This window comes from Coffea eugenioides, chromosome 8 (assembly GCF_003713205.1).
Source record: "Coffea eugenioides isolate CCC68of chromosome 8, Ceug_1.0, whole genome shotgun sequence".
NCBI lineage: Eukaryota > Viridiplantae > Streptophyta > Magnoliopsida > Gentianales > Rubiaceae > Coffea > Coffea eugenioides.
Genome location: NC_040042.1, coordinates 35,218,507 through 35,245,985, shown reverse-complemented (window position 1 = coordinate 35,245,985; position 27,479 = coordinate 35,218,507). Strand labels below are relative to the sequence as shown.

Here is a 27,479-nt window from a genome sequence, read left to right as displayed (position 1 = left end):
AGAAATCAATTTGAAGACGTTGCACATTGATTTCGCTAGAGGTACAAGCCAACTTATATTCTTGTGTTCTTTTTTATTAGAAATTAGATTAAGTTACATATATGGTATTAAATTGGTTCATTTGTTTGAATCTGTAATGTACATTCATTTTCATCTTTTGGTCATTTGGATTCTTAATTTCTTTTTTAAACTGGAGTGTCATTGCAGTGGATATATTATATGGCATGCAAATTTTATTCTTAACATTGATTCGTGTAAAAAACTGTTTACTTGGTGACACGTGATAAATGGCTAGTGGTGGAAAACCTTCGAGGTTCGGTCTGTTTGCTCATGTCTTGTGCTTTTATCTCAAACAGTGACCTTCTTGTTGACTTACAAATAGCTTCTTGGTATCCTAATAATTTTTTTGTTGTATGAGTGATGCTCTTTGTTAATATTATTCTTAATTGCTTTCTTTTGTATATGTATATGTATATTTTAAAGATAAATTTGTCATGGTTACAGAATATGGATAAAACTTGGATGCAAAAGAATAGATGGAGCAAATAATATTGGGATGGTTTGCAAAAATTTTTAGATTATGCATTCCAGAATTCAAGTATAAATGGGATGATATTATGTCCATGTAAAGAATGTAAGTGTGGTGTATGTATTATCAGGGAGAATGCAGAACTTCATTTGAAAGTTTAGCTTTTGTTAAAGGATACACCCATTGGGCAGCTCATGGAGAATTTGTTTACTCTAGTGCACCAAAACCTATTTCCCATGATATCTCACATGGGGTACGGGATGAACTTGATGACATGCATGGTTTGGTTCATGATGCATTGGGAATTCCTGAACAAGATCATACAAGGATAGATGGAACTGAATACAAAAGCCAATTGCCCAATGTAGAAGCTGAAAAGTTTTACAATCTAATTGATAATTCTAACAAAGAGCTTTACTCTGGATGTAAAAGATTCTCAAAACTTTCATTTATGATTCGGTTGCTTCACCTCAAATGCCTTGGTAAACTCAGCAACAAAATTTTTGATATGTTACTTGATTTGTTGAAAGAAACCTTTCCGGATGCGATGGATGGTTTGCCTAAGTCTTATTATGAAGCTGAAAAGTTAATGAAGGAATTAGGACTTGGGTATGATAAATATGATGCATGTCCGAATGACTGCACTTTGTATTGGGGGGTAGATGCAAGAAGAAAGCATTGTGAAACATGTAAAGAACCCAGATGGGTTAAATCTGAAAATGATTCGACTGGTGAGGGAAGAAAAATACCGCATAAGGTTTTGTGGCATTTTCCCCTAAAACATAGGTTACAACGCCTGTTTATGTCCTCCAAAATTGCAGGCCATATGAGATGGCATACAGAGGGTCGTACTAAGGATGGTAACATGAGGCACCCTGCTGATTCTCCATCTTGGCAAACATTTGACTTTCATCATCCAGAATTTTCTCAAGATTCTCGTAATGTGAGGTTGGGCCTAGCATCAGATGGATTTAATCCATTCAAAAATATGAGTTCAACTCATAGCACTTGGCCGGTAATATTGATGCCATATAATTTGCCGCCATGGATGTGTATGAAACAACCGAACTTTATATTGTCATTGTTGATACCCAGTCCATTTGCACCAGGAAATAATATTGATATATATTTAAAACCTCTCATAGCAGAATTAAAGGAATTGTGGGATGTTGGAGTGAATACATATGATGCATCAAGAAAAGAAAACTTTCAACTTCGTGCAGCACTTTTATGGACCATTAGTGACTTTCCAGGTTATGCAATCCTCTCTGGATGGAGCACTAAAGGAAAACTTGCATGTCCTGTATGTCATAAATACACATGTTCACAGCATCTGCAAAATTGGGGAAAATATTGCTATATGGGGCATCGGAGGTACTTGGAAATGAATCATCCATTTCGCAAAGTTGCTAAATCTTTCAATGGAGCTGTAGAGTATGGAAAACCACCAGGAAGGTTAATGGGGTCTACAATTTTAGATGAGTTAGCTGGTTATAGTATTAAACTTGGGAAGAAAGTTAGTGACAATCCAGAATTGCCATTTAATTGGAAAAAATTAAGTATTTTCTTTGATTTGCCCTACTGGAAAGACAATATGATACGCCATAATCTTGACGTTATGCACATTGAGAAGAACATTTGTGAGATCATTATGGCTACATTATTGAATCTGGAAAAAACCAAAGATAATAAAAAATCACGTCTTGACCTTCGTGATATGGGTATAAGATCATAATTGCATCCCATTGAGAAGGGAAATGGTAGGAGTGTTCTGCCTCCAGCTTGCTTTACAATTGAAAAAGAAGGAAAAGGAGATGTTTTGCAAAGTTTTGAAAGGGATAAAAGTTCCAGATGGCTACGCAGCAAATATTTCTAGATGTGTTAAAGTAAAGCCACCAAAAATTTCTGGATTAAAAAGTCATGATTACCATATTTTGATGCAACAGCTTCTCCCAATAGCTTTGTGAAGAACTTTATCAAAAGCAGTTCGCTCTCCTTTGATCAAATTGAGTAGGTATTTTCGCAAGTTGTGCTCCAAAGTTTTGGATCCAACAGATTTAGATCATTTGGAAAAAGAGATTGGTATCATACTTTGTCAATTGGAAAGGATTTTTCCACCATCCTTTTTTAATGTGATGGTACATCTAGCTGTTCATTTGGTTAGCAAAGCAAAAATAGGAGGGCCTGTTCATTATCGGTGGATATATCCTATAGAAAGATACTCATGAAATATTTAAGTGAAGTATTTTGAAAATTTTAGACATTTTTAATAATTAACTTCATCTCAATATTATAAACCTGAATTAAAACTTGCCTTGTCAAGGTATTTAGGAACTTTGAAATTCTACGTCCGAAATAGAAGTCGACCAGAAGGCTGCATTGCTGAAGGGTATTTAGCCGAGGAATGTTTGAATTTCTGTTCCTTATACCTAGCTGATTATGTTGAAACGAAGTTTAATCGGACAAGTAGAAATGATGATGTGGGCAACACCTCAAGTGAAGGCTTGGATGTATTTTCCAGTTCATGTCGTTCATTAGGAAAAGGAACTCCAACAAATTTCAGCAATGAAATTTTGAGAAAAGCACATCAATATGTGCTATTTAACTGCGACCACATCAAGCCATATGTTGAGTAAGTAAATTCCTTTCAATTCAAAAAATTATATATGTTAAATACTTAGTGAGTTTCTATATGCAGCCAACACCATAAAATGGTGGAGGAGCAAAATCCATATGCTGGAAAACATGTCATTGAGCGTATTCATTGTGAGAACTTTGCAGATTGGTTTTTGGACCATGTAAGCTCAACAATCTTACAGGTTCTATTATCTTTTTTTTTATGCATAAAAGAAGAAATTTGTCATTGTTACATTTTGTATATAATAGGTTAAGCAGATTCAAGTGGCTGATGATGTTGACATCTCCAAAGATTTGAAACTTCTAGCTAGGGGTCCAAATAATGTGGGGAGAACATATCAAAAGATTCTTGTCAATGGCTTTCACTTCCATACAAGACAATTAGAATCTCAGAGGAAAACTCAAAATAGTGGGGTTCTTGTCAATGTGTGACGCCCCGAAAGATTGAGTGTGAGAACCCGAAAATTTTTATATATTTTCGAGACATTATTTTGTTTCCTTGTCTATAATTTTATGCCTTTCTTCAATATATTAATTTCGTATACATTTTTTTAAAGTAAATATAGTTTTCAAATCATTTCCTTGATACAAGTTAGTCAACGTTAATTTTGAAGAGTATTATGAACGTGGAACCCGCTAGTGCGGTAAATGCAATATATTTTTGATAACTTGTTGGAGTTTTGTATTAAGTGATATTATTTTACAAGGTGCTAAAAGATAATTAGATGTTACCTATATGGATTAGTATTGGAGAGACAAAAAGATAAGTTTTAAACCAAAAGGTGACAAGTGTCACCATCCAATTCACCCTTGGACTTTTGACGAAGATATTTATACCTTCTTAAAGCTAATTTTGATCAAAATATCTCTTCATTTTAGCTCCTCTTGGCCGACTCTCTCTCTACAAGAAAAGAAAAGAAAGCTCTCAACTTGTTTCTTCAATTTCTTGCTTGGATCTAGCAAATCAAACCGATAAAACTTCAAATCACTCCATAAAATCCCTTTGCTAAGTGGTCTTGAGGTAGTTGGTGAAGTGGTTTGAGAAACAAAGATACTTAGTTGGCTCTTTTCTTGAGGTTTCAAGGTGAGTAGCTAATGGATTCCTTCTTTGGTCTTGCTAATGTCAAATTAATGGTTTGTGTTGGGTTAAAGATGTGATTTTATGGAGATTTTATGGATTAAAGTGAAGTTAGCTCAATTTTTGATTTTATTGGAGATTTTTCTGATTTTATATGATGATCATGGTTTAATCATGGTATGATGGCTGGTAATGGTGTAAAATGAAGCTTGTATATGTTAGTTACGATTGTTTGCAGAAAATTTCGGTTTTATGCGGAAATTCCAGGTTAGGGTTTTGAATCTGCCCTGTTCTGTCCGGTTTTATTTGAGCATGTTAGAGGCCGAATCAGGCTTAGGTTAAAACATGAAAGTTGTAGAAAATGGTGTTAAATAGCTTCCTGTAAAATTTCAACTTGATCTGAGTACTGTAACATGTGAAATGACCGAAATACCCTTGACTGTCCATGAACACTGTTTCGCGCCCAGATTTCTGTTTTCGTGGAAATTTTCATTTTTGACCATGAAAATGCATGATTTGTGTGACAGCCCCACCTCACCCTAAGGCGTACCAAAGGGTTCAGCGGACCGCCTGCCCAGCTCTCGCCAGGACTACGGAGTCGAATCACACAAATCCGATATTACGCGAGATAGGACCCAAAAGAAATAAACGATTGAAGACCGCCAAGCTTAAACATGGAGAAAACGCTTTCATATATACATGTCGCTAGGTTTACAATTCAAATGGAACCAGTGAAACGAAATACATTTAGGGTTTGCTCATTCTCGAGGAGCTATACAAAAGAACAAAAGATTTCCTAACTAGCTCAACTCGCTTCTCAAAATCATGATTTCCAAAAGAGGTTCCTGTAAGGAAAACAAAGATAATGAGGAGGGGGTGAGCTTACGCCCAATGAGGTACCAAACATGTAGCAGAAAAATCAGGTATTTCACGTTCTACAAACCAGATACACATGCTCGCTATAAAGTAAGACAGGTAAACACAAGAACTCAAATAGGAAGGATACAGGTGGCTCTCAGGAGCCAGCTTTCCAGCGCAGTACTTGATCCAAGCCGGTTGACTCTCCGTCAACGTATATAGAACCAACACGTCCGTAGATCCCACTTTACACCAAATTCCGTCCACCAAACACCCCTTTACCGGGCCCGCTCACCTCAACAGAAACAGAAATGGTAATACTCGAGTATACCGGAATCAAGGGTCTCAATACCCAAAGATCCCAAAACAGACTACCGTGGTTCGTTATGTAATCGTCCAGGCCCTTGCCGGCCCGACTCGAATAACTTAGCCACAGGATTTGAGCTCATAGGTCACAGATACAGATACAGATACAGATACAGATATCAGATACAGATACAGATTCAGATTGACACCAAAATTGGCATATGAACAGACAAGAGAACGAGTGCGATAAAGTACACCCTCGTCTCAAACAAATTAAACAGATTGCAGAGCAGAAATCAAGTTAAACAGCAATGGAGGGGAGTGGTACACTCACCGGTTCAAGTACAGATACCTCAAAAGTTTTCACTTCGGATTGGCTTTAATCGCCAAGAAACCCTAAAATAATCAAAGTAAACCAATTGAAGGTTTCACATCCAGAATCGAGTAAACAAAATGCACATGTGAGGCTCGACTACTAGTCGTATGCCTCGCCAAATAATTACTAATGCAAGGGTACAAAACATGATTTTTGGGAACAAAAAGGTAACATGAAGACCTAGGTTCAACAACCCAAAAGCCCTTCATTTCTATCACAAGCCAATTCAAACTTAAAGGAACCAATCGGCCTAGAAAAATTGGACATCACTTCCCCTAAATTTCTTACTTTTCCAGCCATCACGGTTTCATTACTTTCCTCAATCAACTCCCAAAGTCATACTCAATATACATTCGTCACCACAGCCGTTCAATAGGCTCAAGGTTATCCAAGTACAAAAGTTAGCTAGGAAAATGACCGGAAATAAAAGTCAAGCCCTAGAATATTCCAATAAGCACAAGAAGACTCGATTACAAGTCATAAACCGATGCCAACATGATCACAATAGGGTTCCATAAGCATATACAAACATTAAAGGAAACCAGAAATTTCGGAAATGTAACTAGCTTTGGCCCTGAAAAAAACAGTTTTTGTCCTCATTTTACGGTAATGGCACAAATTTCACTACGATTATCGGATGAGGGTGCAAGACCCACCATATCGAAGCTAAAAGACAGGGATACAACATCACAGAAGGTCACTCAACCCAGTTTTGAGTGCAAGCAGGTCAAAAATGCAAGATACTACATCAACAACGTAAAACAGATTCACCAAAACGCATTCTAGCGGAAACATCATAACTCAGGCTCTCCAAGTCCAAATCTAGAAATTCCAAAACCAGCTGAAATCTAAGAAACAGGGATAAATTTCATCAGAAGGCCTCAACAACCAATTCGGAAGCAATTCCAGCCAAAACAACCAATTACAGGCGCAGTTCTCAATTTCGGGTAAAACCAGAACAACAATAATAATTTCGACTTATCTCATTCTACACTACTCCGATTAACCTGAAATTTTGTAGGCACCTATAAAATGTCATTCCCTACAACTTTAATGTTTTTAGCTAAGGCCAATTAGGCCTCTATATAGGACCTAAAAATTCGGACAGAATGCTCCCTCAAGAACCCTAGTTTTCTGAAATTTCTTCCAAACCAGAAATTGGTTGCAATTAATCACTTTTTCCACCTTCTAGAATCATTAAACATCATTTCCAATCATCATAGATAGCCACACAATCATGCTTATATTAAAACAGAAAAATCCCCAAAAATAATAAAACTTCATCATTTCAACCACAAATCAAGAAATAACCCCTAAATTTGCATCTCATACAACCACTAAGCATGATTTAAGCATCAATTAAGGGAGGAGGGTGGTTCTTCACAACTCACCTTTAAAACAAGAGAGAGAGAGCTAGTGGTCACCTTAACTTTCCAAATAACTTCACCAATCACCTCAAAATCACTAAGTGGAGGAGTTTTATGGAGCAATTACAAATTTAACCGGTTGAAGTTGGAGATTGAGCAAGGTTGGAGACCAAAATTGTGAAGAGTTTTCTTTCCTTTGTGCTTGAAAGAAGTCGGCCAAGAAGAGAAACAAATGGTGAGTTTTTGGTCAATTTTGATATTAATTTGGTAAAGGCATGAATAGTGGTCAAATGGCAAGACTTACTCTTATGGTGACACTTGTCACCTTTTATTAAATATCTACCTAACTTGTCTCTCTCATATCAATCCAAATTGCAACCTCTACTTATCTCTTAACACCCGGTAAATTAACTCCAGTATTCAAAACTTAATCTAGTTGGCCGAATTTTACCGAACATTCCGCACTAGCGGGTCCCACGTCCAATATACGCTCTTAATTTCTCAAAAACTAACCGATACTAAAAAAATCATTTAAAAGCTATATTTACTCATAAAATTTATTTGCACAATTTTTCGAATAAAGAAAAGGTGGGAAAAACGTATAATTAAAAGAAATTAAAACCTAGAAATTAAGAAAATTACGGGTCCTCACACTCTCTCCCCCTTAAAGAAATTTCGTCCTCGAAATTTTCTTATCAACGGAATCCATCAAATCTAAGGTACCCAACGGATCGTACCTTCTACGTCCTCAGACGAGTCAGGGACCTGATGATGCTCCAGGGAATATACTCGAGCCGGTACTTTCGCTCCAGTCCCTTCTCCTTTCGACTGTCCAGGGTTGGTCTTGGCTGGTTGCTGAGAGTTAGTCTTGGTTGATGGCGGAGTCCCTCTCCGCTCGCGCAGGCGAGCTGGACAGTTAGCAATCCGATGTTCAGCGCTTCCACAGCGCAAGCATTTTCCTTCTTTCTTCCAGCAATTGGTTTCAGTATGATTTGGCCCTCCACAATATCCACAGGAACCACGAGTAGCAGAGACTGATCCCCCCTGTGGAACACCACCTGTCACCCCCGGTAGCCGTACTTCCCCATTTCCCTTTCGAACTTTAGGGATTGTACTATTATCCGCTTGTTCTGAGCTGCTCCCCGGAAAGCCCCTTTTTCTTGCTTGGAAGTTTCTAACTTGTAACCTTGCAGTTTCAACGCGCTGGGCCTTCTCCACCGCATCACTAAAGGCATTAAGTTGGGCTACCGCCAGATCCTTTTGAATTTCAACATTTAATCCCTGGATGAATCGCCTTATCCGTCTTTGTTCAGTTACAATCAGTTCGGGCGCAAACTTAGACAATCGAGTGAATTGACTCTCATACTCGGCCACGGTCTGAGTTCCTTGGCGAAGCCGAATAAATTCATCTTCCTTCTTTTCTTGGATTAGAGGAGGAAAAAACTTGGCATTAAATTCCCTCATAAAGTTCGCCCACGTCCTCGGGGTTTGTTCTCTTTCCCATTTCATTCGAATGACATTCCACCAGGAACGGGCGGCTCCCTCTAGTTGAAAGACAGCAAATGTTACCTGTCTCTCCTCGGTATAGTGTAAGGCAGCGAAAATATCGATCATCTTCTCCAGCCACTTCTCAGCTACGTCAGGATCAGGGCCTCCAAGAAATTTGGGTGGGGAGAACTTCTGAAATCTCTCAAGGGCTCTATCCTCGCTCTCTATGTGATTACCAGGATTCCCAGGGTTGGGGTTAGGGTTTTGACCTTGTTGGTGCACCACTTGGGCTAGCAAATCAGTCATTTGCTGCATGGCAGCAGCTATTTGGACATTCGGGTCAACCCTAGGTTCAGGGTTTGGTTCATATGAGGTTTCTCCAGTGCGCCTCTCAGATATAGGTTGCCTAATTCCACGCCCGCGGCCCCGTCCACTACGAGTGCCTTCCATTGGTCTAATAAATCTAGGGTCGAAGCGGGAATATAATATTAAACATAGGTAGGCAAAAGCAAGTAGCAAAAGGTACGCACAGATCAAAAGTATACATATATAACATAACTGTATCAAACAAGCCACACAGTAGCAATCAATTAGATACAAATCCATGAAAATAGCGAGGTTATCCAAAAGTACTATAGACACACTAGGTCACAAGTACAAGAATAACTAACGAAAAACTTTTCCCCTCTAGGGCTCCGTCCTTAATCTACGAGAACAACACCATTGATATCTTAATCAAGGTTGATCATGCTTAACAACACCCGAACAGACTGCGCGAGGTTCCATCGAATCACATTGCTAGTTCGCCCAAGTCCTTTCTAACCTAGGCTCTCATCTCTTTCGTATCCGGGCGCAAGAATCCCATCTAAGATAATTCACAACTCGAGCCGGTCGGTCCCAAGCGTAAATCATCCATACTAAAGATTCCTACCCGACATACCTATCTGTCATCCTCAAGTTCCATAATAAAGATTTTTACACTTATAACATGCCCCATTCATAACTTACGCTCAAACGAGCACTTAGACATGTCCATGAAATCAGGACCATAACACCACTTGGCCCTAGGCTCACTCCGCGCAGAGACCACGCGAAGTGGCTCTGATACCAACTGTGACAGCCCCACCTCACCCTAAGGCGAACCAAAGGGTTCAGCGGACCGCCTGCCCAGCTCTCCCAGGAATACCGGAGTCGAATCACACAAATCCGATATTACGCGAGATAGGACGCCAAAAGAAATAAACGATTGAAGACCGCCAAGCTTAAACATGGGGAAAACACTTTCATGTATATACATGTCGCTAGGTTTACAATTCAAATGGAACCAGTGAAACGAAATACATTTAAGGTTTGCTCATTCTCGAGGAGCTGTACAAAAGAACAAAAGATTTTCTAACTAGCTCAACTCGCTTCTCAAAATCATGATTTCCAAAAGAGGTTCCTGTAAGGAAAATAAAGATAACGAGGAGGGGGGTGAGCTTACGCCCAATGAGGTACCAAACATGTAGCAGAAATCAGTATTTCACGTTATTCAAACCACATACACTGCTCGCTATAAATAAGACAGGTAAACACAAGAACTCAAATAGGAAGGATACAGGTGGCTCTCAGGAGCCAGCTTTCCAGCGCAGTACTTGATCCAAGCCGGTTGACTCTCCGACAACGTATATAGAACCAACATGTCCGTAGATCCCACTTTACACCGAATTCCGTCCACCAAACACCCCTTTACCGGGCCCGCTCACCTCAACAGAAACAGAAATGGTAATACTCGAGTATACCGGAATCAAGGGTCTCAATACCCAAAGATCCCAAAACAGACTACCGTGGTTCGTTATCTAATCGTCCAGGCCCTTCCCGGCCCGACTCGAATAACTTAGCCACAGGATTTGAGCTCATAGGTCACAGATACAGATACAGATACAGATACAGATATCAGATACAGATACAGATTCAGATTGACACCAAAATTGGCATATGAACAGACAATAGAACGAGTGCGATAAAGTACACCCTCGTCCAACAAATTAACAAGAATTGCAGAGCAGAAATCAAGTAAACAGCAATGGAGGGAGTGGTACACTCACGCAGTACAGATATCTCAAGTTTCACTTCGGATTGGTTTTAAATCGCCAAGAGACCGCATAAAATAATTCAAAGTAAACATTGAAGGTTTCGACATCCAGAATGAGTAAACAAAATGCCACATGTGAGGCTAGACACTAGTCGTATGCTCGCCAAATAAACTAATGCAGGTACGAAAACATATTTTTGGAACAAAAAGTAAATGAAGACCTAGGTTCAACAACCCAAAAGCCCTTCATTTCTATCACAAGCCAATTCAAACTTAAAGGAACCAATCGGCCTAGAAAAATTGGACATCACTTCCCCTAAATTTCTTACTTTTCCAGCCATCACGGTTTCATTACTTTCCTCAATCAACTCCCAAAGTCATACTCAATATACATTCGTCACCACAGCCGTTCAATAGGCTCAAGGTTATCCAAGTACAAAAGTTAGCTAGGAAAATGACCGGAAATAAAAGTCAAGCCCTAGAATATTCCAATAAGCACAAGAAGACTCGATTACAAGTCATAAACTGATGCCAACACGATCACAATAGGGTTCCATAAGTGTCACGACCCCACCTCCCCCTAAGGTGAACCAGAGGGTTCGGCGGGCCGCCTGCCCGGCTCTCGCCGGGACTCAGTCGTTCACTAAAGTCCTCAAATGAATTTCAAGATATATATATATCAAATATAAATCAAAGGTTCCCAAACTTTACATATCAAAAGCGAAGCGTCCACGCTTCCACAGCGCCACTCTGATCCTTGATACCAACTATTATACAGGAGGAAGTCCAAAACTAAACTATTACACATCCAATCAATTCTAAACATTCAATACAATCCCAATATGAACCAGTACACAAAAGGAAATCCAAGTTCAATCCATACATGAGATAATCCACGAATACACACTACAAGCCCTTCCTTCGCCTTGAGCCCTGTGGAGGGGAATAAAATATTTTGGGGTGAACTAGAAGCTCAGCGAGTAACCAGTAAAATCAGTTATCAAATCAGTTTCACAATCGTTCATTTCAATAATGTCATTTCAATATGGAGTATCAATAATTCAAGAAACATTTACAATGGAAAGCGATAGTAACATTCATGAAAAGGATACATTCGTTCTCCTGTCATTTCATTGCATTTGGTTTCATTCGTTCATTCATTCACCCCGTCCCTGGCTTTTGGCCAGGCTCCACCAACCTACAAGGTAATACTCGAGTATACTGAAACGTTCACCCAAGTTCCTAGTCGCCCGACCGAGTCCGCTTCTGGCTCGAGACGACCGGTAACAAGGGGCAATGGCCAGTTCAGCCCAAAAGGCTTACATTCATGCACAATTAACATTTCAATCGCTCAATCATTAAAATTTCACAATCACTTAGGCTAAGTGCGATAAAGTACACACTCGCCTCGAAAACTCGTTTAGCAATCATTGAAAGCAAAATCAATAATAACAAGACACGGATATGCAAGCACGCATGATATGTAAGAAAACAGTTCCAAAATTAACTTTGAAAACAGCTCAAAAGTAAATAATGCGGGAAAGCGGTTCAAGAGTAAATTTGGAAACAGTTCAAAAGTCAATAATGCAAGAAACGGTTCATAAATAATTTTAGAAAGAGTTTGAGGTCACTCACCTCCACGGCTCTGAAACCATCCATCATATAGCATTGCCTTGCTCAAATTCAAGTCTTAGATCACAAACTCAATGCAAACAAATCCCTTCAAAGTTCGGACAGCACTTCCCCTGAATTTGCTAACTTTTCCAGCCATCACGGCTTCATTATATTTCTCATTCAACCCAAAGGTACACACACAACAACAAGGTCATCCAATAGCCATTCAGCAAGCTCCAAGTAGTACCGGTCAAGCTAGGGAAAAGTCCGGAAATGAAAGTTAAGCTCAAAACCAGAAAAACAGTTTTGACGTCCTTTTACGGTAATGGCACCAAAGGCACTACGATGGTCGGATGAAGGTGCAAGACCCACCGTTTCGAAGCTAAAAGACAAGGATACAACAATGTAGAAGGCCACTCAGTCCAAATCCTAGCACAACTAGGTCAAATATGCAGAATACCAAACCTGAACCGTAATTGCAGGTTTACAAATCACACTATGCTGTAATTAGTCCAACTCAGTCTATACAGGTCCAAATGCATTGATTCCAAAGGAATACGGTAGCTAAGACATCAAGCTACATTTCATCAGAAGACACCAACATCCAAATCCAAAACAATTCCAGTCAAAACAGACGATTACAAGCGCAGTTCGCACATTCTGATCAACCCAGAACAGCAACAGTAAAATCGACATATCTCATTCGACACTACTCCAATTGCCCTGAAATTTTACAGACACCTCAAAAACATGAATACCTACAACTTTAATGTTTTAAGAAAATGCCAATTCTGCCTCTAACCATATGATCCAAAACCGGACAGAAAAGGGGGTTATGAAACCCTAACTTTTCACAATTCAATCCAAACCCAAAATTGGTTGCAATTTCCTATCATACACATCCACTAGAGTCATAACCCCTTATTACCAACCATCATAAACAACCACAACATCACATTCATATTAAACCAGAAAATTCCTCAAAAATATAAAAACTTCACCAAATCAACTCAAATCAAGAAATAAATCACACATTCCATCACTCAAGCCACCATTAGGCACAAAATAAGCATCATTAGATATAAGAGGATGTTCAATCATCACTTACCTAGTAAACAAGAGAAGAGGAGTTGTAGACCACCTTAGCTCTTCCAAAAACTTCACCAAACTCACCACTAACACTAAATGGAAAGATTGTATGGAGTGGAAACTAGTTTGTGTGATTGATTTGGATGATTTGAGCTAGTGGAAAGCTTGAAGATTGAAGAAGTTTTCTTCCTTCTTGGCAAGAGAGAGGGCCGGCCACAAGGTGAAAGAAAATGGTGATTTTTTTGTGAAATTTTTAGATATTTAACCAATTTTGGTCAAAAGTCAAAAAAAATGAATAGTGTTCTTAAGTCAAAACCAATCACCAAGTGACACGTGGCACTCCATTAATGCATTCCTATCCTTTCTTTTCTCTCTCACATCAATCATTTCACACACTCTACTTATCTCTTAACACCCGATAAATTTTACACAGTATCTGGAATTTAACCTAATTGGCCGAAATTTTCCGAACTTTTCGCACTAGTGGGTCCCACGTCCGATATATACTCTTAATTTCTCAAAACCTATTTGATACTAGAAAAATCATCCCAAAACTATATCTGCTCCTTAAAAATATCTAGAAAATTTCCCTACTAAAGAAAACGCAGAAAACAAGCCATTAAATAAATAAAACCCTAGAAAATTAGAAAATTTCCGGGTTCTCAAACTCATTTTTTTTTCGGGGGCGTCACAATCTCCCCTCCTTAAAAGAATGTCGTCCTCGACATTCCATCTTGTACCAATCAAGTCAAGACATCCCGCAAAAAATCTCTCAAGAGTCAAATCAAAACCCACAGTCCGGCATCCTAAACTTCAAGCCTAGGATACACTACAGAGATCTGAAGCCTAAGCTCTGATTACCAACAGTGACAGTTTCCAGGGTCACATCACGGGGTACTATCAGCTTGCCACCCGCACGCGGGCATCCCCTACGGAGAGGTTTTCGCTTCGTGACTCTTCACGAACGAGAGGCTCGGGGCTTTTCCAGACGAAGGACTTAAAGTCCCAACTGTCGGCATATGGCTCTGATACCAACTGTCACGACCCCACCTCCCCCTAAGGCGAACCAGAGGGTTCGGCGGGCCGCCTGCCTGGCTCTCGCCGGGACTCAGTCGTTCACTAAAGTCCTCAAATGAATTTCAAGATATATATATATCAAATATAAATCAAAGGTTCCCAAACTTTACATATCAAAAGCGAAGCGTCCACGCTTCCACAGCGCCACTCTGATCCTTGATACCAACTATTATACAGGAGGAAGTCCAAAACTAGACTATTACACATCCAATCAATTCTAAACATTCAATACAATCCCAATATGAACCAGTACACAAAAGGAAATCCAATTTCAATCCATACATGAGATAATCCACGAATACACACTACAAGCCCTTCCTTCACCTTGAGCCCTGTGGAGGGGAATAAAACATTTTGGGGTGAGCTAGAAGCTCAGCGAGTAACCAGTAAAATCAGTTATCAAATCAGTTTCACAATCGTTCATTTCAATAATTTCATTTCAATATGGAGTATCAATAATTCAAGAAACATTTACAATGGAAAGCGATAGTAACATTCATGAAAAGGATACATTCGTTCTCCTGTCATTTCATTGCATTTGGTTTCATTCGTTCATTCATTCACCCCGTCCCTGGCTTTTGGCCAGGCACCACCAACCTACAAGGTAATACTCGAGTATACCGAAACGTTCGCCCAAGTTCCTAGTCGCCCGACCGAGTCCGCTTCTGGCTCGAGACGACCGGTAACAAGGGGCAATGGCCAGTTCAGCCCAAAAGGCTTACATTCATGCACAATTAACATTTCAATCGCTCAATCATTAAAATTTCACAATCACTTAGGCTAAGTGCGATAAAGTACACACTCGCCTCGAAAACTCGTTTAGCAATCATTGAAAGCAAAATCAATAATAACAAGACACGGATATGCAAGCACGCATGATATGTAAGAAAACAATTCCAAAATTAACTTTGAAAACAGCTCAAAAGTAAATAATGCGGGAAAGCGGTTCAAGAGTAAATTTGGAAACAGTTCAAAAGTCAATAATGCAAGAAACGGTTCATAAATAATTTTAGAAAGAGTTTGAGGTCACTCACCTCCACAGCTCTGAAACCATCCATCATATAGCATTGCCTTGCTCAAATTCAAGTCTTAGATCACAAACTCAATGCAAACAAATCCCTTCAAAGTTCGGACAGCACTTCCCCTGAATTTGCTAACTTTTCCAGCCATCACGGCTTCATTATATTTCTCATTCAACCCAAAGGTACACACACAACAACAAGGTCATCCAATAGCCATTCAGCAAGCTCCAAGTAGTACCGGTCAAGCTAGGGAAAAGTCCGGAAATGAAAGTTAAGCTCAAAACCAGAAAAACAGTTTTGACGTCCTTTTACGGTAATGGCACCAAAGGCACTACGATGGTCGGATGAAGGTGCAAGACCCACCGTTTCGAAGCTAAAAGACAAGGATACAACAATGTAGAAGGCCACTCAGTCCAAATCCTAGCACAACTAGGTCAAATATGCAGAATACCAAACCTGAACCGTAATTGCAGGTTTACAAATCACACTATGCTGTAATTAGTCCAACTCAGTCTATACAGGTCCAAATGCATTGATTCCAAAGGAATACGGTAGCTAAGACATCAAGCTACATTTCATCAGAAGACACCAACATCCAAATCCAAAACAATTCCAGTCAAAACAGACGATTACAAGCGCAGTTCGCACATTCTGATCAACCCAGAACAGCAACAGTAAAATCGACATATCTCATTCGACACTACTCCAATTGCCCTGAAATTTTATAGACACCTCCAAAACATGAATACCTACAACTTTAATGTTTTAAGAAAATGCCAATTCTGCCTCTAGCCATATGATCCAAAACCGGACAGAAAAGGGGGTTATGAAACCCTAACTTTTCACAATTCAATCCAAACCCAAAATTGGTTGCAATTTCCTATCATACACATCCACTAGAGTCATAACCCCTTATTACCAACCATCATAAACAACCACAACATCACATTCATATTAAACCAGAAAATTCCTCAAAAATATAAAAACTTCACCAAATCAACTCAAATCAAGAAATAAATCACACATTCCATCACTCAAGCCACCATTAGGCACAAAATAAGCATCATTAGATATAAGAGGATGTTCAATCATCACTTACCTAGTAAACAAGAGAAGAGGAGTTGTAGACCACCTTAGCTCTTCCAAAAACTTCACCAAACTCACCACTAACACTAAATGGAAAGATTGTATGGAGTGGAAACTAGTTTGTGTGATTGATTTGGATGATTTGAGCTAGTGGAAAGCTTGAAGATTGAAGAAGTTTTCTTCCTTCTTGGCAAGAGAGAGGGCCGGCCACAAGGTGAAAGAAAATGGTGATTTTTTTGTGAAATTTTTAGATATTTAACCAATTTTGGTCAAAAGTCAAAAAAAATGAATAGTGTTCTTAAGTCAAAACTAATCACCAAGTGACACGTGGCACTCCATTAATGCATTCCTATCCTTTCTTTTCTCTCTCACATCAATCATTTCACACACTCTACTTATCTCTTAACACCCGATAAATTTTACACAGTATCTGGAATTTAACCTAATTGGCCGAAATTTTCCGAACTTTTCGCACTAGTGGGTCCCACGTCCGATATATACTCTTAATTTCTCAAAACCTATTTGATACTAGAAAAATCATCCCAAAACTATATCTGCTCCTTAAAAATATCGAGAAAATTTCCCTACTAAAGAAAACGCAGAAAACAAGCCATTAAATAAATAAAACCCTAGAAAATTAGAAAATTTCCGGGTTCTCAAACTCATTTTTTTTTCGGGGCGTCACAATCTCCCCTCCTTAAAAGAATGTCGTCCTCGACATTCCATCTTGTACCAATCAAGTCAAGACATCCCGCAAAAATCTCTCAAGAGTCAAATCAAACCCACAGTCCGGCATCCTAAACTTCAAGCCTAGGATACACTACAGAGATCTGAAGCCTAAGCTCTGATACCAACAGTGACAGTTCTCAGGGTCACATCACGGGGTACCTATCAGCTTGCCACCCGCACGCGGGCATCCCCTACGGAGAGTTTCGCTTCGTGACTCTTCACGAACGAGAGGCTCGGGGCTTTTCCAGACGAAGGACTTAAAGTCCCAACTGTCGGCATATGGCTCTGATACCAACTGTCACGACCCCACCTCCCCCTAAGGCGAACCAGAGGGTTCGGCGGGCCGCCTGCCCGGCTCTCGCCGGGACTCAGTCGTTCACTAAAGTCCTCAAATGAATTTCAAGATATATATATATCAAATATAAATCAAAGGTTCCCAAACTTTACATATCAAAAGCGAAGCGTCCACGCTTCCACAGCGCCACTCTGATCCTTGATACCAACTATTATACAGGAGGAAGTCCAAAACTAAACTATTACACATCCAATCAATTCTAAACATTCAATACAATCCCAATATGAACCAGTACACAAAAGGAAATCCAATTTCAATCCATACATGAGATAATCCACGAATACACACTACAAGCCCTTCCTTCACCTTGAGCCCTGTGGAGGGGAATAAAACATTTTGGGGTGAGCTAGAAGCTCAGCGAGTAACCAGTAAAATCAGTTATCAAATCAGTTTCACAATCGTTCATTTCAATAATGTCATTTCAATATGGAGTATCAATAATTCAAGAAACATTTACAATGGAAAGCGATAGTAACATTCATGAAAAGGATACATTCGTTCTCCTGTCATTTCATTGCATTTGGTTTCATTCGTTCATTCATTCACCCCGTCCCTGGCTTTTGGCCAGGCACCACCAACCTACAAGGTAATACTCGAGTATACCGAAACGTTCGCCCAAGTTCCTAGTCGCCCGACCGAGTCCGCTTCTGGCTCGAGACGACCGGTAACAATGGGCAATGGCCAGTTCAGCCCAAAAGGCTTACATTCATGCACAATTAACATTTCAATCGCTCAATCATTAAAATTTCACAATCACTTAGGCTAAGTGCGATAAAGTACACACTCGCCTCGAAAACTCGTTTAGCAATCATTGAAAGCAAAATCAATAATAACAAGACACGGATATGCAAGCACGCATGATATGTAAGAAAACAATTCCAAAATTAACTTTGAAAACAGCTCAAAAGTAAATAATGCGGGAAAGCGGTTCAAGAGTAAATTTGGAAACAGTTCAAAAGTCAATAATGCAAGAAACGGTTCATAAATAATTTTAGAAAGAGTTTGAGGTCACTCACCTCCACGGCTCTGAAACCATCCATCATATAGCATTGCCTTGCTCAAATTCAAGTCTTAGATCACAAACTCAATGCAAACAAATCCCTTCAAAGTTCGGACAGCACTTCCCCTGAATTTGCTAACTTTTCCAGCCATCACGGCTTCATTATATTTCTCATTCAACCCAAAGGTACACACACAACAACAAGGTCATCCAATAGCCATTCAGCAAGCTCCAAGTAGTACCAGTCAAGCTAGGGAAAAGTCCGGAAATGAAAGTTAAGCTCAAAACCAGAAAAACAGTTTTGACGTCCTTTTACGGTAATGGCACCAAAGGCACTACGATGGTCGGATGAAGGTGCAAGACCCACCGTTTCGAAGCTAAAAGACAAGGATACAACAATGTAGAAGGCCACTCAGTCCAAATCCTAGCACAACTAGGTCAAATATGCAGAATACCAAACCTGAACCGTAATTGCAGGTTTACAAATCACACTATGCTGTAATATGTCCAACTCAGTCTATACAGGTCCAAATGCATTGATTCCAAAGGAATACGGTAGCTAAGACATCAAGCTACATTTCTTCAGAAGACACCAACATCCAAATCCAAAACAATTCCAGTCAAAACAGACGATTACAAGCGCAGTTCGCACATTCTGATCAACCCAGAACAGCAACAGTAAAATCGACATATCTCATTCGACACTACTCCAATTGCCCTGAAATTTTACAGACACCTCAAAAACATGAATACCTACAACTTTAATGTTTTAAGAAAATGCCAATTCTGCCTCTAACCATATGATCCAAAACCGGACAGAAAAGGGGGTTATGAAACCCTAACTTTTCACAATTCAATCCAAACCCAAAATTGGTTGCAATTTCCTATCATACACATCCACTAGAGTCATAACCCCTTATTACCAACCATCATAAACAACCACAACATCACATTCATATTAAACCTGAAAATTCCTCAAAAATATAAAAACTTCACCAAATCAACTCAAATCAAGAAATAAATCACACATTCCATCACTCAAGCCACCATTAGGCACAAAATAAGCATCATTAGATATAAGAGGATGTTCAATCATCACTTACCTAGTAAACAAGAGAAGAGGAGTTGTAGACCACCTTAGCTCTTCCAAAAACTTCACCAAACTCACCACTAACACTAAATGGAAAGATTGTATGGAGTGGAAACTAGTTTGTGTGATTGATTTGGATGATTTGAGCAAGTGGAAAGCTTGAAGATTGAAGAAGTTTTCTTCCTTCTTGGCAAGAGAGAGGGCCGGCCACAAGGTGAAAGAAAATGGTGATTTTTTTGTGAAATTTTTAGATATTTAACCAATTTTGGTCAAAAGTCAAAAAAAATGAATAGTGTTCTTAAGTCAAAACCAATCACCAAGTGACACGTGGCACTCCATTAATGCATTCCTATCCTTTCTTTTCTCTCTCACATCAATCATTTCACACACTCTACTTATCTCTTAACACCCGATAAATTTTACACAGTATCTGGAATTTAACCTAATTGGCCGAAATTTTCCGAACTTTTCGCACTAGTGGGTCCCACGTCCGATATATACTCTTAATTTCTCAAAACCTATTTGATACTAGAAAAATCATCCCAAAACTATATCTGCTCCTTAAAAATATCTAGAAAATTTCCCTACTAAAGAAAATGCAGAAAACAAGCCATTAAATAAATAAAACCCTAGAAAATTAGAAAATTTCCGGGTTCTCAAACTCATTTTTTTTTCGGGGCGTCACAATAAGCATATACAAACATTAAAGGAAACCAGAAATTTCGGAAATGTAACTAGCTTTGGCCCTGAAAAAAATAGTTTTTGTCCTCATTTTGCGGTAATGGCACAAATTTCACTACGATTATCGGATGAGGGTGAAAGACCCACCATCTCGAAGCTAAAAGACAGGGATACAACATCACAGAAGGTCACTCAACCCAGTTTTGAGTGCAAACAGATCAAAAATGCAAGATACTACATCAACAACGTAAAACAGATTCACCAAAACGCATTCTAGCGGAAACATCATAACTCAGGCTCTCCAAGTCCAAATCCAGAAATTCCAAAACCATATGAAAGCTAAGAAACAGGGATAAATTTCATCAGAAGGCCTCAACAACCAATTAGGAAGCAATTCCAGCCAACACAACCAATTACAGGCGCAGTTCTCAATTTCGGGTAAAACCAGAACAGCAATAATAATTTCGACTTATCTCATTATACACTACTCCGATTGACCTGAAATTTTTTAGGCACCTCTAAAATGTCATTCCCTACAACTTTCATGTTTTGATCTAAGGCCAATTCGGCCTCTATCTAGGACCTAAAAATTCGGACAGAATGCTCCCTCAAGAACCCTAGTTTTCTGAAATGTCTTCCAAACCAGAAATTGGTTGCAATTAATCACTTTTTCCACCTTCTAGAATCATTAAACATCATTTCCAATCATCATAGATAGCCACACAATCATGCTTATATTAAAACAGAAAAATCCCCAAAAATAATAAAACTTCATCATTTCAACCACAAATCAAGAAATAACCCCTAAATTTGCATCTCATACAACCACTAAGCATGATTTAAGCATCAATTAAGGGAGAAGGGTGATTCTTCACAACTCACCTTTAAAGCAAGAGAGAGAGAGCTAGTGGTCACCTTAACTTTCCAAATAACTTCACCAATCACCTCAAAATCACTAAGTGGAGGAGTTTTATGGAGCAATTACAAATTAACCGGTTGAAGTTGGAGATTGAGCAAGGTTGGAGACCAAAATTGTGAAGAGTTTTCTTTCCTTTGTGCTTGAAAGAAGTCGGCCAAGAAGAGAAACAAATGGTGAGTTTTTGGTCAATTTTGATATTAATTTGGTAAAGGCATGAATAGTGGTCAAATGGCAAGACTTACTCTTATGGTGACACTTGTCACCTTTTATTAAATATCTACCTAACTTGTCTTTCTCATATCAATCCAAATTGCAACCTCTACTTATCTCTTAACACCCGGTAAATTAACTCCAGTATTCAAAACTTAATCTAGTTGGCCGAATTTTACCGAACATTCCGCACTAGCGGGTCCCACGTCCAATATACGTTCTTAATTTCTCAAAAACTAACCGATACTAGAAAAATCATTTAAAAGCTATATTTACTCATAAAATTTATTTGCACAATTTTTCGAATAAAGAAAAGGTGGGAAAAACGTATAATTAAAAGAAATTAAAACCTAGAAATTAAGAAAATTACGGGTCCTCACAATTTGGCTTTGGAGGTCTTCATAAGAAATGTAGGGTTATGCCTTGGCTTCGAAACTTCATAAGATTCGTTTCAATCTGATAAGTGTAGGTTCAGTTATGGATATTGTGCCGAAAGGTGTATTTGATAGTCTATGATGTGTATGTGATTGATTTGAGATGAAATGGTGTTGCTTGTAGGATGGAAAAGTAAGGAAATGTAGGGGAAATGCTGTCCGATCTATGAAAGCATTTGATGGCTTTGAGTTTGAGTTGAAGGCCTTGGACTTGATCGAGGAAACTGTCTACGATGGATGAGGATTATGAGCCGCGGTTGGTGAGTGATCTCCAAAACTATTGCAAAGTTACTTTTGAATGTTTTCTTGCATTTTTACTCAATTGCATATCATGTGTGCGCACATGTGAGTCCATAACATGATTTGGCTCAAATGAGTTCTTGGAAATTCGTGTGCTTAGATCCAACGTCTCCACTATCTGTTTACTAGTTATTTGGAGCACGATGGCTCCTCATTCCTGTTTATCTGTTATCTGATCTATTTGAACGTTGGATGTTTAAGTGCAATGATTTCACTGGCTCACGAGAGCAACAATACGTATATTTGTTCTTGGAATCATGACATCATCGAAATGCATTATTATGAAATATATTTGATTACTGATTTTACTGGTTACTCACTGAGCTTTTAGCTCACCCCAAAACTATTTTATTCCCCTCCACAGGGCTCGTGGCAAAGGAAGAATTGTAGTACTTATTCACGTGGCTGGATGGCATATATCTTGTACAGTTTGGATTTGGAATCATTTTATATATAGTTGGGAATTGTTTCCGCTTCGCTTATGACATGTAATTATTGGAGAATTTGATGTAATATTTGGAATTTATATTGTAATCTATTGGAGGACTTTAGCGAACGACTGAGTCCCGGCGAGAGTTGGGCAAGCGGCCCGCCGAACCCTTTGGTTCGCCTTAGGGGAAAGTGGGGCTATCACACAATGCAACAACATCAAGCTTTTCGAGTACTAAAGATAATAATCCAATTTTAAGTGACATGGCTTACTATGGTATTTTGACGAATATCCTTGAGTTAAATTACACTGAAGGCCGAACTGTCACCTTATTTGAATGTGATTGGATATCAAAAGGCAAAAGATTAAAACAAGATGAGGATGAATTCACATTGGCCAACTTCAAGAATGTAAAGCCTCACCCTGAGCCATATGTGATAGCAGCCCAAGTTTCACAAGTTTTTTATGTTGAAGACCCTTAGCTGAAGGCTGGAGTGTTGTTGTTGCTACATCTCCTAGGAATTAGTTTATGATGGACCCCGTATGTGATACTGAGATGTATTTGCAGAGCACAATTACCTCAGTAACTCAAATGGACAATGAGAATGAAGACATTCGATGGGTTCGAGAAGATGATGGAGATGAAATACTCCACTAGCCTGAATTGTTGAAATGTTTAGTTTCTGCTATTAAAACTGTAAAAGTTGTAACTATAAACATGGTTGCAATTTCACATGCATTATTTTGTAGATGCAAATTCAGATTATCCTTGTTGTGTCTATTTTAAAATTTCTGTTTTAACCTACCTACTTGCACTTTAAAATTGATTTGTTAGTAGATGAAAATTTTCAGTCTAGTTGTAGCCTTGCTATTATCATATTCGTTTGAGATTTTGCTATCCTTTTTGCATTTGGTTCTTTTATTTGTTAAATGTTTTCATTTGTAGGAATGGCAAGGACTAAAAGACAGAAGATTACTGGAAATACACTTGTTGATCAACATGAGGATATAGCTGAAAATCATATTCACATTGAGGAGCCTAACTCTACAGGTACATCTCTAATAAGTCATGCTAAGTTCTGATTTTCATTCTTGAGATCCAATTTCAAAACTTTTAGTTCTACTAGTTCTTTTGGTAATGAAATTCACCGGGGTCATATTTCATGGTTATAGATGAAGAAAATGCAGATGAAAATTCACCAAGAAAAACTAGAGGGCCAACATATATGACAGAAATATGGGGTAAACCTAGTAGTTGTCATCGGTACAAAGTTAGATTTGATAAGGATGGTCAGCCTGTTGGCAAGAACAAGTCCAAATTTACTGAGTTCTTAGGAACAATATAGCAAGAAATGGAAAGTATGCTCCTCTAGATGTGACAGATTGGCGTGAAATGACAAATGATAAGAAGCAAGACATGCTTGTACTGGTGAAGGTAATGCACATTTTTCTCGATGCAAATATACATCTGTACCCTTTATATGACAAAAATATGGATCTAGCTATTTGAGGTGTTATTGTAGGAAAAATTTCGTCTTCCTCCAAGTGCAGATTTCTGGACTTTGAAATCTATCGGCAAAAAATGGAGAAATTGGAAATCAGCTTTAAAGGCAAAATATTACAATCCAAATGAATCCATTGAGAGTCAAATTAACAATAGGGATCAGCAGATCTTGAAAGATCAGTGGAGAAATCTTCTGGCTTATTGGAGCTTAGAGGAAACAAATGTATAACTATTTTAACTATTAAATATCAACCACTATGTTGAGATTATAAGGTTCCACTATTTTTCTATAATTTCAGAATACCAGAGAGAAGAATAAGATGAGTCGGCTAAGAAAACAATGAATCATAAGACAGGGAAGAAATCGTATGCTCAAATTCGAAAGAATTGGTAAATCTTTTTAACCTTTTAGTTTCATTTAGTTTTTTCTTGTATCACCTAGTGGTCTTATGAAGACTTCATTTTCTATAGATGAAAAAATTAGGTCATCTCCCATCACGAGTTGACATGTTCGAACACTGTTATACTGACTCAAACGGAAACCCGGGAAATGATGACGTTACAGCTACATTAGTAAGTTGCTAATTGGTTGATGAAATTAGTACTCTAAATGACTTAAATTGTCTACTAACTTAAGACTGATTTTATCTTCATTGATGTAAGATAATCGATTTTAGTAATATTGAACTTTTTCTGGATTTTGAATACAGCAAGCTTTGAAGGAAAAAGTTAGCCAACTTCCCCCTGGTTCTAATGATGATGTTGGTCGTAATGATGCATTTGCCCAAGTATTTGGGGAAGATAACAATGGGCGTGTGCGCATGTATGGTCTAGGTGTGACACCATCAGACAAATAGGGTAACGTACCTAGTCGCAACACTTGTCAGCGTATCGTTATGGAGCAAAAGGCAGCAATTTCTAAGATGGAAGATAAATTTGCTGAGCAAGATCAGCAGCTGAAAGACCAAGCCAAAGAACTTGCAGAGCTCAAAGCAATGGTGTGTTAGCAGCAAAGTAGTGGCTCAAAAACTGGTGGCTCGATAAATTTAACGTCCTCTAATCATGTTTCAAAATCACCTATTGGTGTTCATTCTCTTCAAGTATGTTCATGATTTTTTTCAAGAATTTATTGTGATTATACCATATGAGGATACTCACTTTTGTTGTTTGAAACTTGTTGATTCATTAAACTACTATTTTGTTTGGTTATGTTGAATAGTATAACATGGTAATTTCAACTTAGTAAAGTCATGGTTATTAAGTTTTATTGCTGAAAATTGGAGAAATGCTCATAATGCAAGGGAAACTCTACCAAATTTTTTAAAAATAAATCTACCTAATTCAATTCTATGACTTCAAATTATCTTGTAGGAAGGTGATTGGGTGGATATTTTCAGTTTGTTTGATCCAACAAAATGTCTAGCTATTGGTCGCCTCCAAGGAATTGATCCTTCTAAAGTTGTTGGCGGACAACCATTAGGACCATGTTGGTGTGAAATACTAGTACAAATTGTGGTGGAACGCAATGAACAATTGATTAGGCCTTACGGGCTATTGCAAACAATTGAAGATGCACTTGGTGCACCGATTGCTTGGCCACTGAAATTGATATACTTTGACACAAGATTGTTCAAGTTTTTTTCTTAACAAATATTTGTAAGTTGGATGGATAATGAAGTGGCGTTCTTACTTAATCTACTAATTTTATAGGTGAAGATTCATGAGGATTGACAGCAGCCTTTTGTTTAGGGAAGCAAGAGTTGGACAGCAGCCTTTTGTATAGAGAACAATGCTAGTTTTTGAGTTAACTTCAAATTTGTGGAATATTTTGTGTTCTTGAGGATGTTGCTGGATTCTATTGCAAGAGTTGGATGGCAGCCTTTTGTTTAAAGAAGCATTAATGCTAGTTTTTGAATTAACTTCAGATTTGTGGAACTTTTTGCTTTATTTAGGATGTCACTAGTTTTTTGCTTTCAAGCAGATTTATATTCTTTGGCATAGTGGCTGTCTTACTATTGCATATTATGTGTTTGGCGTATTGTATTAGGATATTAGCGTAGAAAATTTGGATGAAAATTGTACCAAAAAAAAAGACATCTATTGAGGCACTTGCCAATGCCTACATTGAAACTAATGCACCTAGTAAAACCACATATCGTGACACTTTTTGAGTGTTTGGAGATTCCTTTTACAATGGTAGAAAATGCCTTGAAAGATAGGTAAACACTACACTGTAAACTGCCTCCATTAATGTATATAATACACTTCATTGTGCCTAGACAATTACCTTTTGGCAACAGGTACAAGTGTCCTAAAAAGGACAAAAATGATACCAAGTAAAGTGCCTTTATAGTGCATCTTTACAGACATTGGTGTGTGCCTATTTGCAATTTCTATCATGGCAATTGTGAATGCATCAAATTCATTAAACATGGCGTTAAAAAATGCCTCCAACCTTTTCCAAATGGGTAGTTTAGTAGACATTTGATGTGTGCGCCTCAATAGTCTAAGTGCCTCTAAAAGTTCGCTATTGCATCATTTTGTTGTGCCTCCAAATATAATTTTTCTTGTAGTGTATTTTGTAGTTATCTGAATTCATGTATGCATTCTTACTAAATGTAAATTTCCATTTGAAAGAATCTTTTCTAAGTTTCTTTTTTCAATATGTAATAATATATTTAATGCTTCTAATATTATTTCGTCAAAGGAATATTTAACAATAAGATGTCTTACCTTATTTATTTTAGCTTTGGCTACTAGATTTTTACTAATAAATTTTTGACATTCTTGGCAATATGTTATTCTTTCTGAGTTATTCATGGTTTATCTAAGTGTTCCGTTCTGTAGTAGGCTGTAAATTCTTTGTTTAGTTGTGCATATTTATTAGTTATTAAATATTTTTCATGTTCAGCTTCTCTTAAGATCTTGTATCTATTATGACAGGTAACTAGATTACAATTATACAAAGTAACATGAAGCCACCTTTCTTGATAATATGTAATTCTTTCATTTAATTGTTGTAATTGATATGCATATTCTTTAATAAGAAACAACATCGAATCACATATTTGACATTCTTCCATTTTAAGGAGAAGGATAGTGCCAATTAGAATCATCAAATTCTATTTCATTATCAAAATATCTAGGAGGTACTGGCTTTGTATCAAATTCTTCATAAAAAATATAATCATCATTATTATTTAAGGGAATATGTAGATCATTTTTG

General features: G+C 38.1%; 2 protein-coding genes across 2 annotated transcripts; both read left to right on the top strand.

Annotated features, from left to right (window-relative positions):
- The first annotated feature begins 647 nt into the window (after positions 1-647).
- LOC113780639 lies at positions 648-2,264 on the top strand. Its single transcript, XM_027326421.1, has one exon. It carries the CDS (start codon positions 648-650, stop codon positions 2,262-2,264), a length of 1,617 nt encoding a protein of 538 aa, XP_027182222.1.
- Positions 2,265-23,697: 21,433 nt separating this feature from the next.
- On the top strand, positions 23,698-25,110 carry LOC113780638. The gene is made up of 6 exons (XM_027326420.1): positions 23,698-23,800; positions 23,923-24,013; positions 24,085-24,184; positions 24,273-24,476; positions 24,725-24,826; positions 24,964-25,110. The coding sequence occupies exons 1-6, from the start codon at positions 23,698-23,700 to the stop codon at positions 25,108-25,110; spliced, it is 747 nt and encodes a 248-aa protein (XP_027182221.1).
- Positions 25,111-27,479: the final 2,369 nt, after the last annotated feature.

Bases quoted from the DNA above. Each gene is read 5' to 3' on its own strand.
- LOC113780639 (XM_027326421.1), top strand. From the start codon at position 648: ATGTATTATCAGGGAGAATGCAGAACTTCATTTGAAAGTTTAGCTTTT.
- LOC113780638 (XM_027326420.1), top strand. From the start codon at position 23,698: ATGGCAAGGACTAAAAGACAGAAGATTACTGGAAATACACTTGTTGAT. The intron at 24,014-24,084 runs GTACAAAGTTAG...CTGAGTTCTTAG, and splicing joins AAACCTAGTAGTTGTCATCG to GAACAATATAGCAAGAAATG. The intron at 24,827-24,963 runs GTAAGTTGCTAA...TTTTGAATACAG, and splicing joins ATGACGTTACAGCTACATTA to CAAGCTTTGAAGGAAAAAGT.